This window comes from Squalius cephalus, assembly GCF_949319135.1.
Source record: "Squalius cephalus genome assembly, chromosome: 5".
Classification (NCBI taxonomy): Eukaryota; Metazoa; Chordata; class Actinopteri; order Cypriniformes; family Leuciscidae; genus Squalius; species Squalius cephalus.
Window position 1 is genome coordinate 12,330,625 of NC_137126.1, and position 18,641 is coordinate 12,349,265.

Here is an 18,641-nt window from a genome sequence, read left to right on the forward strand (position 1 = left end):
TTTTCTTATTTTAAATCTGTATATTTTTTTGTATGACTGAATGGTTTCTTAGAAGCATCATTCAAGTCACTGCTAAAATAAAACGTAGCCAGCTCTATCAAGTGGTACCTGTTACTTTTCTCCGCGCTGGTTAGGATGGATCAATCATAGTCGTTTGTGATTAAATGATAAGGTTCAGAAATTTTGTAAAGCCTACATGAACGTATTTTTATTTATATCTCTGGTACGAGAGCTTGGTAAAATATATATTTACAAGATTAAACGTTTTATAACACTGATGTTCCAATAAGACAAAACGTACTGAAATGTGATTCGGACTAGGCCTAAATGGAGAATTTGCCATTCTGATCCACCAAGCGCCACCTAGAGGAAGACAAGTTTCGTGTAGTCTAACAGGAAACAGTTGACAGATAGCAACATTCCTCTCGTGAAACACACACACACACACACACACACACACGCGCGCCGTTTGAGGTTCAAGGAGCAAAACTTCGGTTAGCAAGATCTGATCTGGGTCATTTACAATTTCCATTCCCATCCTAAACACAAAGTAAGTCCATCTCAATGGTAGCCTATGTATTCACATGCTTTCTGATATTTAAGAAATGCTTGAATTAGTATGCCTTTAAAAGCTTCAAATCTCCGTAATATTTACATTATACAGTATTTTGCTGTAGTAAGGACGGTACTATTAGCTTAGAAAAACCTGTAAAAAATGTTACCAGACATTTGGGTGATATTATTCGTACACTCTGATGTGTACTAGATATTAGACCAAGTTAATGTTAGGACTGCTTTTAAAAGTTATTCATTACATTGTGTAAATCTTAAAATTGTAAGTACTTTTTGTTGAATCATTACTGACATTTCAACATTTATAGATAAATTAGTAATGAGTTGATCTGATGCAATAGGCCTATGCTTGAATTATAATTCAATATGTGTGCATGCATGCATGCATTATAATTAATAATTTCTGAAATTATTAGTGTACTTAGTGATGACACCATGGTACAATAATGGTATTTAGATGGTTTACAAGTTTACTCTAAGACATCTCAGTCTTCCGTGTATATGTCATTTTTGTTTTGGGTAGATAATAGATGAACCCTATATCACTTTTATGTGGAAAAAAAGATCTTTTCAGTGATTCAAATATGGTTGCTTCAGTTTAGCAGGCGAGAACATGTCTTGTCTGCCAGTATTTCTGCATGCCTGCTTCAGTTGTATGGCGGGAATGTGTCGGAATCGCTCATTGCTCATTCATTTAGAAGATTTATTTTCATAAAATCAGTGGATCAGTGTTCATTCAATTGAGATAATTTTTTTAAATGTATTTTCTTTTTAAAAATATATTTAAATACATTTTACTTGGATTATAATTTTTTGATTTTGATTTTTAAACTGTAAATATCATTATAAAATGAATGATTTAATTGTTTTATACTTTTTGTAATTAAATTATTAATTAGTCATAATACTAATAATAATGAACTAATTTAAACATTTTTATAATGATTTTAATTAGATAAGATATTAAATGTAGTAGGTTTACAGGTGAACAACAATACATTCAAATTCACATAAATCATCTGAAATCAAGCCTTAATATGTCCTCTAATGCAGTCTCGCTTTTCAGGTGAATTTATTTTATTTCTTCATTATTTTTTTGTTTTAAGAATGATTTGATGCGTTTTTTATTCTGGGAAACAAGACAATGAATTTATTCATAATATTTTTTCTACAGTGTATATGTAACAATGATTCATAATTTTGCAGTTACGTCACATGTGGAGCAGATTGTGTCAGTAAGTGTTTGTCTTCCATTTGAATCTACAGGACGATGACACAGCCGGCAGATTCCATTCTACACAGTGGTTACTTTCACCCAACTCTCCGATACTGGCAGAGCTGTGCTTCAGACCTTAGACCAGATAACCTCATATATCCTATCTTCATTACGTAATGTTTTCCCCCTCATTATATTTATTTGTTGATTGTATATAGGTTCAGGAGTTTGTTTAAAGTTGTTTTAAGCTTTTTAAAGTTTAAAATTGTTTAAAGTTGCTTGTTTAAAGGCACTACTGTCTGTTTGTTTGATTGGAGACAAATAGTTATGTTTCTCCCCAACTGATTTTAACAGTGACAGTCCTGATGCAGTGGAACCAATTGCAAGTCTACCTGGTCAAGCGAGGTATCATCCTTCACTGTCATTTTTTGTATTCTCTCGTCTTTGTTTCTCATCCTTTACTAAAGTAACAAGTATCATTGAATTGTCATTGGATTAAGGAATCTAATGGATTACTAATGGAGTTTAACATGAAGCTAGACTGTTATGATCAATTTTAAACATTTAAAGGAAAACTGGCACTTGACATTAATAATGTAGCCTACATAATAGTTTGTTGTTGTTGTTGTTGTTGTTGTTGTTTTTAAACTAAGGGTAATGTCTTTAACCCTCAGAAAGTGTTGTTTGTCTGGCTCAGGACCTCAACCCTGTTATAAAAATTTGGGACAAGGATGAAAATAGGGGTGCCTAGTTTAGGACCAGAGGTTGATTTGTAGTTCCCTATTTTATTATTAATTAATATATTAGTTTAATCATGTCAGTTAGCTTTGATGTTTTGCATTAGACTTGCATAAAATACTCTAGAAGGAAGGACTATGGGCAACATCTTTTTAAATATTCAAGATGCGTATGGTTGATATAACAAAGATGGAGTTTGCATGTAAAGTTTGGGCTGGTGGTCTGAGATAAAATTCAGGCAGGGTGGTAGCCAACAAAGCACAAAGATAAGCCAGGGATCCGTTTATTCTGGGTTGTTAAGTCTGGGTGGTTGTAGTAAAAGTGAGGTCTGGTTACATAGTTCAAGTAATATAGACTTGTTACGTCCCTTTTAGAGTTGAGTAGGGGTAAGGGAATATAATATTTAAATAAAGATGTGTGTGTAACTCAATATGAAGGACAGGGCAATAAAAGGAAAAAGATCAACTCAAAAACTCAGCTCAAAAGAATTTATTTTTACAGTGCCAAAAGTGAAAGAATGAAGAGAAAATAATATTTACAATATTTACAATGAGGAAAACAACAAGACAAATAACAATACTAAACAAAAACAAACAAAGGTGGGAAGGTGAGCTCGAGAGATGCCAAATAAAATAAATAAATAAATAAAACAGAACAAACTAGCTATAAGATTAATTCAACTAAACTAACTACCAAACGAAAAATGTAGAAAAGAAAAGTCTTCGGCGTCAAGACGCCCTAACCAAACTACACTGACTACAATATAACAAAAATTACAGGGTGTGGCACTCTCCTAAACCTAGTGTGTCTAATACAATTCAAGATGTCCTATGTGGTGCGCAATGTATGTTGCGCAACTTACAAACCTGCTCCCTCCTTCCCAGCCTCACACGCACCGTGATGACTGAACAAGGATGAACAGTATAACAAACAAAAACACTTCACAACCACTATACGACAATTGATTAACTCACACGATAGACACACAGAAATCAGCGACAGTGAGCCAAACAAAGACAAATGCCAAAGTGAGCAAAAAGCTGGGGATGTGGAAGAGATACGGGTATTTGAGGAAGGTGGTGTAATGTGATTGGATGGGTGAACCGGGACATCATCTTCCTTCAGGAAGACTGACAGGCTGTAGATCGATCCAATGAACATCTGAAACACACACACACACACACACACACACAACCAACAACAAACTACCCACATCTCCCTATTGCAACACTCTAAATACGTACACGTACGTAACAAGACTGCATTCAGAAAGGAATACTATCATGCTGGTTACTACTGTTTTTACTTGTGAAAAAAAAACACATTATGCAGCACAGCAGTTAACATTTAGTAATAAAAAGTATTATGCAATGTTGTCGCATGACCTCATGGAACATTGTTGCATGTTTCATTTAGCGTGGGATGTCTCATTCAGTTATCTCAGACAAAGAAACATTTAATTTTGTGTAAAAAATGTCTTAACTGTTTGAAGTCTGATCAAATAATTAGCTAAATTGCGACAGACAGTTCACTTATTTTACTATAAATGAGAGAAATTCGCAATATAAAGGAAGCTCTAGTCAAGTAAGTCCCATCTTCTGAATAGCCAATTGGCAAAGTCATCATGTCATTGCAGCTGCTGTGTCCTGAAACTCGCGCTTAGGACCGCAGATAGCATTAGTTTGTCATATAAACCAAAATGAATGCCAGTGTATTGTTAAGAAATCTTTATGATAAATAATGTTTCATTCTGTTGATTTCAGATATGGCGTCAATAAGTTAGAGGGTTTACTTCGTCCCCTTGTGGATAAAGGCCTGAAGTGTGTGCTGATTTTTGGAGTTCCTGCAAATGTTGCGAAGGTCATTGAGAAGTTAAATGGTTTCAGTAATATTTCCGTCATTAATTTTATGAGGGAGTTGATTAAATATTGTTTCTCTCATTTCCTGTCCCAGGATGAGAGAGGCTCTGGTGCAGACAGAGATGACACTCCTGCAGTGCTGGCTGTGAAGAAACTGAGGAGCACATTCCCTGAACTTGTGTTGGCCTGTGATGTGTGCCTTTGCCCCTACACCTCTCATGGCCACTGTGGTTAGTTTCAGTATTGGATCTGTTTACATCATTTAATAGTGCATCAAGTAAGTTTTTTCAGGGATTTACCGAAATTAAAAAACTGACTGATACCAATTTTCAAGCCAATAATTATTTTCATGTTCAGTGTTGGGGAAACACATTACATTACACATTGCAATTAATGCGAGTTAAAGTAACTAGTATAGTAACGCATTACTTTTAAATGTAAGACTAAATCTCTGAGTTACTTTTTCAAATAAGTTACACTAGTTACTCTTGACTGACAGCTCTCCTGTCCTCATGTTGAGAGAAATCAGTGTTGTGTGCGCTGTGTAAACATGATGGTTATTGTAGTTCTAGAATAAATGTGAGCATGCATTTACTCATCTCACTTGCACAAAAGCACTTTCAGTATTCCTCAAAATGAATAAAAACAGTGAAATACAACCTCTGAATATTATCCAAGCCTGCAATAAAGAAATATGTTAAATCACACAAATATACTTCATGTATTTAATCTCACTTTATTAACCACTTTCTTTGCTGCTGACCTGCGATGATCCAATTCAACCATACGAATAAGCAAAGATGACTTTAGTTAAAGGGGGGGGTGAAATGCTCATTTTCACTCAATCTCCTGTTAATCTTGAGTACCTATAGAGTAGTATTGCATCCTTCATATCTCCAAAAAGTCTTTAGTTTTATTATATTTATAAAAGAAAGATAGGCTGTACCGAGTCTTTCCGGAAAAAAACGAGCGGCTGAAGGCGGGCCCTGTGGGCGGAGCTAAAGCTGTGCTTACGCGCTGAGCTAACAACACACAGAGACAATAGAAGCAGTTTTACTCACCGAACCTTTATCATTGTGACTGCTCGATCCTTAAGCATTAGACGATCTGCAAATCCGTCGATCTGGGCTTTGTTTATAAAACAATCATCGTCGAAATGCAGGGAACAAACAGTCTTACACAACTCCGTTTATGCTCAGGAAAAACAAACTCCATCCACTGGTGCCTTAACGCTGGGTTCTTTGGGAATCTGTGCAGGGTTGTCTTGCCCTGGCAACCAAAAACACACTTCTTTGGTGACATTGGCTTCCCAAAAGCCGGGCAGGGCGCTTTGATGGCGAACTGCTTTCGCTCTCTTGCTCTGGTCTACGAGTGTGCGCGCGCCCGCGATCTTACCGGAGAAGTGCCCTTAGGACCCATATAAGGAAATTCCGTTACATCTGACGTCACACATACCCATACTCGAAAAAAACTTTCCGAAACTTGTGACAAACCGGAAGGACAATTTTTGGCACAGAAATACTCCTTCAAACGTACAATTTAATTTTGAAACTTTGTCCATGTTTAGCATGGGAATCCAACTCTTTAACAGTGTAAAAAACTCAGTATGCATGAAATAGCATTTCACCCCCCCTTTAATCCTCACATTTGAGTGTGTGTTCATTGCTTAAGCAAGAGTGTTGAACTTTCTTCTACTGTGTCAACTTTGTCAAGTGGACGAGGGAAGTTAATTTGGACAGACCCTCGACCCCTCGATTTTGGCTGAGGGTCTACTCGATATGTATGCTTCAGGCAGATCCACAGACCACAATGCAACACGATTGTGAAGTCACAGCAGGTCGCTCTTAATTTACCCCCATCCCACACAACTTTAGTGTATGATATTGGAGTTATTTAGATGTTTAACTGCATTTAATACTTGTAGCCACCTACTAAGAGTGTAATGGTTCTTGGTAAAAAAAAAAAAAAAAAACATCTGACGACGCATCTATAACATGGTATCTTGAAAATAACAGCACGTAAAACAGACAGGCAGATTTTGGCTAATGTATGTTTCTGTCGATGGATATGCATTCTGGCTTCCCAATACGTGTGCCGTATGCTCAAACATGACCAGTCATTTACACTGTCATCACCCGGGTGGTGATAGCGCACGAGCACACTTGAGACCTGAACAGCACATGTTGCTATCTGTGTTTAAACTAAACTCATTTAAGCCTTGCCAATTTAAACATTCAAGAGCAAGACGTGAAAGAGAGCCACGTCTCAGACAACACGCAAATATTGAGTTCTCTTTCAGGTCTTGCGTTTGAACGAACAAATTCACACAAAAATGATGTCAACATGCCCTTCTTGCTGAGTATCTTAGAAAACATAGTAGGTTATGTCTTAAGTGAACATAAACAGTCGAGAAAGACAACACATGTGTTGTCGCATTTTGGATGTCTTAAAGTGACAGCAGCCTAATATTCCTGCTGTCTGTGTAGAATAATTAAGTTATTGTTAATTAATTAAGTGTGAATAATTATTCATCTTTATTTGATTTATACAGTGAAGATTATATGCAATGTTATTTTACATTTGAATACTTTATTCAATTTCTGTACCTGGAAACTACTGTTAGATACCTAAATAACCTGAAAAGCACTGTTTATTTTATTTGTATCTTTGCTCAATTGTATTCATTTGTGCTGTTGCTTATAGTTTGATTATTTGTTCTTATTTTCTTTATTTTTATTTGACAGTAGTCCTTTTTTTCCCTGAACATAGAACAAACCGTGATACAAACTGAACTGTGAGTAATTTGAACCATTACACCCCTAGTAACTACCTTAAAGGTTGTATCAGCGATTTCAGACCCAAACATAAATGATCACATTCATCTAATCTTTCCTAACGATCTGCTAGCTACCCGCCCCATAAGCATGCCGTCAAAAAAACGCGTCTCTGTAGGCAGCCTAGGCTCTGAGATCTGCACACAAAAACAGTTGGTTTCACCACCACTCAAAACCAAAATAAATAGTGTTCCAACAAATCACCGACAGGGGTGGGTGTTGTGAGGTTTTGCGCTCCCTGTCGGGCAGGCATCTAGCGGATAGGGTGGGCAGCTAGCGGATCGTTAGGAAAGATTAGATGAATGTGATAATTTATGTTTGGGCCTGAAATCGCTGATACAACCTTTAAGCTGACTGTTTTTTTTAACAGCTTAAACTTTATATTGTTATCATTTTCGTTTGTGTATTTTTTAACATTTAATATTCAATATCTGTTTATATTAGATTTTTTTAACGGCCCAAGCATACATGCAGGCCTGTAGAATGGGGCGTAAAACTACGGAGCCCCTGAGGGGACCTGTGAAAAAAAAAAAAAAAATAGGACTTTCGCGTGCGCACGAGAAACTTTCGCGTGCGCACGAGAAACTATCGCGTGCGCACGAGAAACTATCGCGTGCGCACGAGAAACTTTCGCGTGCGCACGAGAAACTATCGCGTGCGCACGAGAAACTATCGCGTGGGCACGAGAAACTATCGCGTGCGCACGAGAAACTTTCGCGTGGGCACGAGAAACTTTCGCGTGCGCACGAGAAACTTTAGGTTTGCGTTATAGCGTCATTAATATAAATGTAGAAATATGGATGATGTATATATCATTTATGTTGTTGTTTGACATGTTTTGAAGTGTTTATTTTAACAAAAATCTCAAGCAAGGTGCTATTAAAGACAAGACTTAGAGGCATATTTTAGTCACTATTCAAATAATTGTATTAACTTTGAATATACTTTGAATAAACTTTGTATTTGTATGTGTATTGATAAAAAATAAACAACAGGCTAATAATCTTCTGCTACTGAGATGAAGGAAACATTTTTTTAAAGAATTAAAGTTCACAAGATTGCTATTTATCTTGATCAAACTGTTCCGTCATCAGCTCTTCCTCAGTTCCGCACTGCAGAATAAAATAGTCATCCTCTGCTGCAGTTGTACGGATTCTTAACGCATTTATTGCAACTACATTTAATCTTTTTCTCATCAAACAACCAGATTAACGAATGCTTCGACACAACCCGTACCGAAGAGCCTAGACAGGTCTTTCTTCTGTATACTGTATACTGTATACAGGGTGAATGACGACTGTTGGCCTACCATGGTCGCCCTCGTCAGTAAGTTTTAAATAATAATAATAATAATAATAATAATAATAAATTAAGATATAAATCAATATAATTCGTTGTATATTAAATATTTTAAACAATAGCTACAAAAAGGTAATTGACTGTAGGCTATAGTCCTAACGTTCATGCATGAACTGTCATTCAGACTTACTGTCTAACAACCAGAGAACAGAGAACATCAGAGATATTAAAATACATACTCTTCTGAGTTTTATGATGTAGGCCTTTTTTTATTAAAATGTATCGGCCTATAATTTATATCTCAAGGATGCGAGCTTGTGCGTGGCGCACTCAGTCATGTTGAGAGGGAAACACGCATTATATTATTAGGCTAGTCTATTCAGAAATAGTGTAAAAGACCTGTAAATAAAATACAACATTAACATTATAAACACTATTAATAACATATAGGCTATGCGTATTTTACTTCCCCATAGCCAAATCCTTAAATGAATGGAATCAGAAAACAACGAGAAATGAAAAATAAGTAACCACTTATAATAATAATAATAATAATAATAATAATAATAAATACATAGTAGTCTATAAAAATAGCCCATTGTGCCCTTTATTACAAACAACTTTTAGCCTATTTTAAACGCCAAGCCTAAACGAATTTATTTGAATCGAAACTGAAACTATACCGCAAAGTTGGGTTCGCGCATCTTTCGTTCGGTCCAAAGTTTAATACTGAACAGGAATTAATAATCATTTAGTTTGTTCCTCAGTTGGGGAACAGTTGTTCCTAATTTGTTCCTCAGTTGGGGAAATAACTTAATACTTTATCGTTTCATCTGTCATTCGAAACAGTAAAATGTATATTTTTATTTGTGTACATTCAAAATGACTACAAAATGTCATGCCTTTGAAAAAGAAAGAAATTCAAGGAACAAATTCAAGTGATGGCGCCGGCGAATCGCGATATTAACAACATCGGTTCACTTCTGCCATTAACTTGACATCACAGCCGGTTCATTATTAGCCTAAATGATTATTAATTCCTGTTCAGTATTAAACTTTGGACCGAACGAAAGATGCGCGAACCCAACTTTGCGGTAGCCTATAGTTTCAGTTTCGATTCAAATAAATTCGTTTAGGCTTGGCGTTTAAAATAGGCTAAAAGTTGTTTGTAATAAAGGACACAATGGGCTATTTTTATAGACTACTATGTATTTATTATTATTATTATTATAAGTGGTTACTTATTTTTCATTTCTTGTTGTTTTCTGATTCCATTCATTTAAGGATTTGGCTATGGGGAAGTAAAATACGCATAGCCTATATGTTATTAATAGTGTTTATAATGTTAATGTTGTATTTTATTTACAGGTCTTTTACACTATTTCTGAATAGACTAGCCTAATAATATAATGCGTGTTTCCCTCTCAACATGACTGAGTGCGCCACGCACAAGCTCGCATCCTTGAGATATAAATTATAGGCCGATACATTTTAATAAAAAAAAGGCCTACATCATAAAACTCAGAAGAGTATGTATTTTAATATCTCTGATGTTCTCTGTTCTCTGGTTGTTAGACAGTAAGTCTGAATGACAGTTCATGCATGAACGTTAGGACTATACAGTCAATTATTACCTTTTTGTAGCTATTGTTTAAAATATTTAATTTACAACGAATTATATTGATTTTTGTATCTTAATTTATTATTATTATTATTATTATTATTTAAAACTTACTGACGAGGGCGACCATGGTAGGCCAACAGTCGTCATTCACCCTGTATACAGTATACAGAAGAAAGACCTGTCTAGGCTCTTCGGTACGGGTTGTGTCGAAGCATTCGTTAATCTGGTTGTTTGATGAGAAAAAGATGAAATGTGGTTGCAATAAATGCGTTAAGAATCCGTACAACTGCAGCAGAGGATGACTATTTTATTCTGCAGTGCGGAACTGAGGAAGAGCTGATGACGGAACAGTTTGATCAAGATAAATAGCAATCTTGTGAACTTTAATTCTTTAAAAAAATGTTTCCTTCATCTCAGTAGCAGAAGATTATTAGCCTGTTGTTTATTTTTTATCAATACACATACAAATACAAAGTTTATTCAAAGTATATTCAAAGTTAATACAATTATTTGAATTGTGACTAAAATATGCCTCTAAGTCTTGTCTTTAATAGCACCTTGCTTGAGATTTTTGCTAAAATAAACACTTCAAAACATGTCAAACAACAACATAAATGATATATACATCATCCATATTTCCACATTTGTATTAATGACGCTATAATGCAAACCGATAGTTTCTCGTGCGCACGCGAAAGTTTCTCGTGCGCACGCGAAAGTCCTATTTTTATTTTTTTTTCACAGGTCCCCTCAGGGGCTCCGTATAAAACAAATTCATAAGAAAAAAAAATGTAAATAATAAATCAGCTTCATTGCAAATTGATTCAAGATCAAGGGCTTGGGACGTTTCATTTAAAAACATTGCAAAGGTTTCCGCCAGTAGTAGGCACTCGTGCAACGGATGCAATGACGTACATCCGAGTGAACAAGATGGAGGGCAGTTAGCAAGGGAAAATTCGGAAAATTGGACTTAAACGCAGCCCTGCAAACCAGAATGGTAGCACAGCTGAAAGGCTTGTTTGAGCTGCACCCTCTACTGTGCAGGAGTGAATTTGCATTCCCTTCCGCCTGAGGCTTATTCATGTCACTTTTGGTGACACACATTTGACAAAAATATTATTATTATATATTTTTTTTTATTAAAAAGCAAACGCTTAGTTGACAAAAGTAACATGACAAATTACTTTCCTTAAAAAGTAATACAATTAGTTACTTCCTTTGGGAGTAACACAATACTGTGACACATTGCTTTCCCCAACACTGTTCATGTAATGCTCATAACCAAAAAATGGATGATATTAAAATTCTATTCAGTTAAAAATAAATAATAAATATTTAACATATAACAGTAAATACATTAAGTGAATTTAGGCACATTTGTTCTGTATGCAATTAACAGATATTTAAATATCCAGCATCAACTGATAAAAAAAATTTGAATATTGGCTGTTAATTTGCTGTTACGCCTGTACCAAAGAAAGATAATGCTCCTGTGGATGATTTTAACAATTTTCGTCCCATTTCGAATCTTTCTTGTTTGGCAAAAATACTTGAGCGTGTTGTTGCCTCTCAACTCTGTAATCATCTTACAACCAATAACCTTTTTGAACCCCTTCAGTCAGGTTTTCGTAAATGCCATAGCACTGAAACGGCATTGGTCAAAGTTACCAATGACTTGTTGATGGCCTCTGATTCTGGAGCTACCTCACTTCATATTCTTCTTGACCTTAGAGCTGCCTTCGATACTGTGGATCATGGTCTATTACTTGCACGTCTGGAAAGTGTTTTTGGTGTGTCCGGGACAGTTTTAGACTGGTTTAAATCCTATTTTACTGATCGTTCCCATTTTATTTCGATGTGTGGCTTTAGGTCTGACACTTGCACGGTGCTTACTGGTGTTCCTCAGGGATCAGTTCTAGGCCCTCTACTCTTTAACATTTATCTATCTCCACTTGGGCATCTGCTGCGATCGCTTGGCCTTAATTATCACTTTTATGCTGACGATACCCAAATCTACATCCATTCTAAATCTGGTGAAGACATTGATGCTTGTTATCTTTCTGGCTGTATTTCTGAGATTAAAGCATGGATGAATAATAATTTTCTTTGCCTGAACAGCGGGAAAACTGAGATTATGCTTATAGGTTCCCGTCATCAAATTCGCAAAGCGGCTCCATTGTCCCTGTTTGTTGATGGCTCTGTTTTAGAGACTCATAGTAAGATGCGGAATCTTGGTGTAATTTTTGACTCCAGCCTCACTTTTGATTACTTTGTCCAGAGTACTGTGAAGGCATCATTTTTCCACCTCAGAAATATTGCCAGACTACGTCCAATGCTAAACTTATCTGTCGCGGAAAAGCTGATTAATTATTTTGTGGTCTCGCGGCTGGATTATTGTAATGCAGTTTTAACTGGAGTTTCTAAAACCACCATTAATAAAACTGCAATATGTACAAAATTCTGCTGCCCGGATCTTGAAGGGAGCTAGGAAATTTGACCATATTACTCCAGTTCTGAAGTCCTTACACTGGCTCCCGGTCAGGTTCCGTGTTGATTATAAAATCATGATGCTGACATACAAGGCATTACACGGCTTAGCTCCGCAATACTTATCTGGTTTATTAACCACTTACACCCCAAGTCGCCGACTGCGCTCCTCACAGTGTAATTTGTTAACTGTTCCACAAACACACCTAAAATCTATGGGCGACAGGGCTTTTTCTATCTATGCTCCTACACTTTGGAACTCTCTCCCCCCTGAACTTAGGGAAGCACAGACTTTTGGCATTTTTAAAGCTCTTCTCAAAACACATTTCTTTAAACTTGCATTTGAATGCTGATGTTTAATTGTGATTGTTAGTAATTTTTAAATTGCTGTTATTGTTTCTATTCATTTTTACTTGTAGTATTTTCCGGTGGACTGTGGTTTTATGTACAGCGCTTTGAGAAGCTGCTTTTAAAGGCGCTCTATAAAATAAAGTTTATTATTATTATTATTATTATTATTATTATTATTAACTGAAATGCCATATTTCACAAAATATATTTCAGTGTTTTATCACATGACCATCTGAATACTACTCACTTATCATTTTTATAATTTTATTATATATTTCCTATTTTATTCACAATGGCATTTTTAACCAAACATCTGTGCTTTGGCATGATGCTGCATCCATGCTGATAAGTTTCAGTATGAAGCCCAAGAAAACTGTTATATCGAACCGTGAAACAACAGAGCTCACCTTTGAAAATGTACAAATGATTACTGAATGTTCCTTTAATCGTAAACAAAGGTGAGACGACTACTATCATAGACACCTTTAGTCTTGTCTTTTATCAGTCCTATGCAATTTGTTTTACCTGGTATTTTTAAATGATCCCTTTACAGTGATATTACCATAGTGTGTGACTTTCTTTGTTGCACCTTTAAGGAATCCTGCGTGAAGATGGCAGCCTGGATAATGCCGCAAGCTGTTTGAGGTTGGCTGAAGTAGCTCTGGCTTATGCTCAAGCAGGTTAGTCCTAAATTATATTAATTTATAGTCAATTACACATAATATTTGCATTTTTGAATAATAGGTCTATAGAAGTCATCATCATCACATTTGGTCACACTTTTTCTCCGCTTAGGCTGCCACATCATCGCCCCTTCTGATATGATGGATGGACGAATTGCAGCCATTAAGCAAGCATTAATTGCTAATGATCTTGGCAACAAGGTAGAGAAATCTTGCTTTTGGGTCACACAAAATAGATAAATAGAATATAGCAGATTCTGACTTGAGCTCTTTCCCCTTTCTTAGGTGTCAGTGCTGAGCTACAGTGCTAAATTTGCCTCCTGCTACTATGGACCATTCAGGTAGTGTACAAATATTCCATTTATCAACTTCCTTCTTAGTTCTTATATATTCTTATAAGATGAGAACACAGGGATGGGTTTATTCTTTGTAAAGCAAAATTTATTTTTTCCCCCTTAATATTTGAAGGGATGCTGCCCAGTCTAAACCTGCTTTTGGAGACAGACGATGCTATCAGCTTCCCCCTGGTGCCAGAGGACTAGCCCTGCGGGCCTGTGTAAGAGAACGTCACTTTTTTAAAGACCCCATGTAATCACCTGATGAGCACAATTTTCTTTCCTGTGTTTACATGTTTTATAACAGGAATTTATTGAAAGGCCACTTTTAACATGGAATCTGTACTACTAAAACAGCACTGATATAACAATCCAGGACCCTAAATCAAATTTTAATTACAGAAATGGGCACATTGACTAGACCTGTGTTTTTTTTTCTGTTGTATGGGTTGCAGCAAGTGAAACAAATTTTTTTGCTGGTAGGACCGGGATGTGAAAGAAGGTGCTGACATGTTGATGGTGAAACCTGGATTACCATACCTTGATATTGTGAGAGAGGTCAAGAATAAGGTAATAACTGTAGAGTCAGTGCATGATTATATTTATGAATTTTGAGTCCTTTTCTGACACCTCATGTTACATCTCAGCTTTAAAATCTTATCTTACATTGTAGAAATTTAGTCCCAAAAATGTATTTGAAGACTTAAAAGTTCACCCAAAAATGAAAATGCTCCCATAATATACTCACCCTCAAGCCATCCTAGGTGTATATGACTTTCTTCTTTCAGCCAAACACAATCAGAGTTATATTAATTAATATCTTCCCAGCTTTGTTATGGCATTGAGTAACACACACGTTTTTGAAGCTCCAAATCCATCCATGATAAAAGTAATCCATACGACTCCAGTGGGTTAATAAATGACTTCTGAAGAGAAGTGGTGGGTTTTTATAAGAAAAATATTTATATTTAAAACATTATAAACTGTAATCACTGGCTAGATGTGCTTTTTGGAGCTTTAAAAACTCAGTGTCAACTCAGTAAATATTCAGTGCCATTACAAAGCTGGGAAGAGCCAAGATATTTTTTAATATAACTCTGATTGTGTTTGGCTGAAAGAAGAAAGTCATATACACCTAGGATGGCTTTATTATGGGCTAATTTTTGGGTGAACTATTCCTTTAACTACGCTCACACAAGCCTTAGTGCTCAATTCAGATTTAATTGTGACCCACATGCATAAAATATAACCTACCAAAAAAAAAAAAACACCATTAAAATGTATTTAAATTTTTTAAATTGCCTCCTGTCAGCTGAGAAGTGTGATTAATGTTAATCTAAAGTAAAGTAAAAGTTGCATGAATTCTGATATAACTGTTCAGACTGAGATCACATATTTACACATATTTAGGACCATGTCAGAATAGAAAAGATCAGATTCAGGTTTGATCTGTTTATACAGTTATTAAAATAAAACAGATCTGAGGATTTGGCCTACTTTTCCCGCAGTCTGAAAGTAGCCTTTATGCACACTTATAAATGCTTCAGTGTCTTTGCATTTTATAACAAAATATCTCACATGTGGCACATAAACAGTTTTGAAGACAAAACATATACCTTTCAGAACTGCGGAAATGGTAAACTTTTCTCCTAGAGGGCCACTCTCCTGCTGGTTCTTTTAGTTTGTTCCACTCAGATTAAACCCACCTGACCAGCTCAGCAAGATCTTTGAAAATACCAGGCATGTTGGAATATAACTCTTCCAGACAGCGGCCCCCTAGAAGCAAAGTGTTGCAGAGATTTAGTAAACATGCCAAGTTCAAATACTTAATTCTCAGAACAAAAAAAAAAAAACAATGCTACAGCCAGTTAGCCTGGCAAGCCAGACCTACATCAAGATGTTTGGTCTGGCAACTCACCATAGACATGGCTCAATCCGAGGGGCGGGATAAACGGCTGTCTTTCAAATTCACTCTGCACGCAATAGGACAGCGCTTCAACCAACCAGAGCGTTTTCCCAACAGCGGAGCTAACGTTATTTGATAGATTCAACTTTTGAATCTGACCGGCAAAACTACGAACACATCTTCCTTTTTTAAAAATGACTTAAGTGCCGTTCTTTGCTCTTTTCTCAAAGAAGAACTTAACTCCAAGTCCTCCAGAGTCGCGGCCAAAACCGATTCGAAAGACTGTTCTCCAGCAGCAGCTCTTCTTTGTTTTCAAGTAACAGTTAGCAGGGAACTGTTGCAACTCTGTCGTCATTTTGTTAAGCCCGCCCCGCCTACTCTATACACGACGTGATTGGCCTGACCCATTTTAGGTTTTTCCAGCACGAAAGTCAATGGAGAGTTGCTAGACTACCCTGGCTGCGAAATACATTTTGCTGCCGCTAGGGTGCGTCTAGATTTCTAGGCTAACAGCCAGTTATTCTACTTTGAAATATCTGGCATTTGTGTGATCCCACCCACTGCCAATTTACCCATAGTATTTTGACACCCCAGGTTTTCTATGTGGAAAACAGCGAAATTTTGTGGAATTTAATGGAAATATTGCTCCAATTTCAAAATAAAAAAAACATAATAGCGTTTCCACGACTTCCCAAAAGAGGGAAAATATAGAGATTGATTACAGCAGTCAGGAGAGAGAATTATGTGACATTTGCCATCACTCGTTCAGCCGTTTCATTAGAAACACTCTCGCAGCTAAGTATTTTTTATTATTAATTTTACTCCAAATTTACTGCCACGGTAATACAAAACTATTTAAAATTTAAATATGAAAATAGGTTTGCAATGTTGATAATTGTGGAAATGCATCATCAAAGTCTGTGAAAAAGGTCCATATTTTAAATTTAGACTGCTGTACATATTTCAACCTCTAATTGTCAATATTACACACTGCACCTTTAAGCGAAAACTAAGTTCAATGTTTCTTTTAGTCTTAATACCTTCCTGTTTTCTGTCTCCCATCAGCACCCTACTCATCCACTGGCAGTGTACAATGTATCGGGCGAATTTGCCATGTTGTGGCATGGAGCTGAAGCTGGAGCTTTTGAGCTGCGCACTGCAGTTATGGAGGCTATGACTGCCTTCCGTCGAGCAGGTGAGAAGGGGGACACGGAAGATAAAGTCAATAATTATGGGGGATTGTCAAAGGTTTTTTTTTTTGGTTTTTTTTGTCATCTACTTCCTGAATTTTTGGTCAACGATACCAGGGACACCGAAACACCGGGGAACATGAAATTTGGTGGGCATGTAGCCCCACTAGACTTTTACGGAAAAATTTCGTTTGGTCCCCGGGGGCCTGTCCCCTCCCCCCCCCCCCCCCCCGCGCTGGGCCCCCCGAAACCAAAAAAATGCAGTTTTTCCTAAATAACTACCTGAACCGTGGCACCGAGGATGAAGAAATTTTTATGGTATGTTGGTCTTAAGGGCCCACATCAACCTAGCCCATAATCACTCATTTGTGATTTGCGCCCCTTCCCATAAAAAATGAAAATGCAAGCATGCACACACACTGACATCCACACGCACAGACACACACACATACAAATCCACATGCACATGCACAGACACACACACGCGCACACACATGTACGCACGCATACATACACGCACAGACACACACATACACACACACACAGACAGACATGCACATACTACTACTTTTTTTAGGTATCAGCCATATACCCGATTTACCAATACCCAATGTGTTATGCTTGGGCAGTATACTAATGAGGTGGGTGGGACATGTTTCATGCCATGTTAGATCACATCCTGAGAGTCTACGCTTTCAGAAAATATATAGTTTATATAGTTGAATCAGTTTTCTCTTCATGGTACAGACCAAAATGTATTATGTGTACACTTTCTTCACCTAAATCCATAAAATCCCATTAATTTCAATGGGACATTTACTTAAGTGTTCTACTAGGTACAGTGGGAATGAGTTTAATTTTGTTAACATTGTTTTTTTTAAACTCTGGGACCAGGGCTACAAGATAAAAACACTTTTTTGGGGAAAAAATGTTTTTTATTTCAGTGAAACACAACAAGCCCATGCCAAAGTCAGATAACTGACTTTTACCATCAACAGGCACCTCAACCGTTTGGTAGAGGTTTGTAGAAATTGAATGGGAGGGTCCTTTGAAAAAAAAATCTCAGATTTTTCATACTTAGTATGTATAAGTATAAGTATATTTTTTGTGGAAAGCCAGTGCAGGCCTGAGCGGCGGTCATCTTTTGTACCGCCATGCGGTACATCTAGTTTGAATCTGTTGAGGCCGGTTTCTCCAAAATTGTATAATTTTTTAAAAATAATTCTTCACTGTATTCTTTTTTTCAGGAGCTGACATCATTATCACCTACTACACTCCTCAATTGCTCACATGGTTAACAGAGTAATCTGTTGGTTCTCCTGTGTGAATAAACTTAGATCAAAGCAAATTTACTGTCTCTTTCTGCGAGTGACACTTAGGATTAGAAAATAAAACTGACAAGCAAATATTAGTACACACATCAGCCCTTTCACAATATTTTTTTATATGATTTACGTATTTAGTTAGAAACACATTCAACCAGCTTAGATTTTTCTAGTGCTCAAATTTGGGAGTTTGGTGTATTACTTGAAACGTGTTTTCATTA

General features: G+C 36.5%; 1 protein-coding gene across 1 annotated transcript; it reads left to right on the plus strand.

The window, feature by feature from the left end:
- The first annotated feature begins 386 nt into the window (after positions 1–386).
- Positions 387–18,446, plus strand: alad (aminolevulinate dehydratase). The gene is made up of 12 exons (XM_079870625.1): positions 387–550; positions 1,840–1,962; positions 2,144–2,194; positions 4,291–4,387; positions 4,481–4,616; positions 13,578–13,661; positions 13,777–13,865; positions 13,950–14,005; positions 14,133–14,220; positions 14,483–14,569; positions 16,971–17,100; positions 18,343–18,446. The coding sequence occupies exons 2-12, from the start codon at positions 1,844–1,846 to the stop codon at positions 18,399–18,401; spliced, it is 996 nt and encodes a 331-aa protein (XP_079726751.1). The 5' UTR covers positions 387–550; positions 1,840–1,843; the 3' UTR covers positions 18,402–18,446.
- The last annotated feature ends 195 nt before the right edge of the window (positions 18,447–18,641 follow it).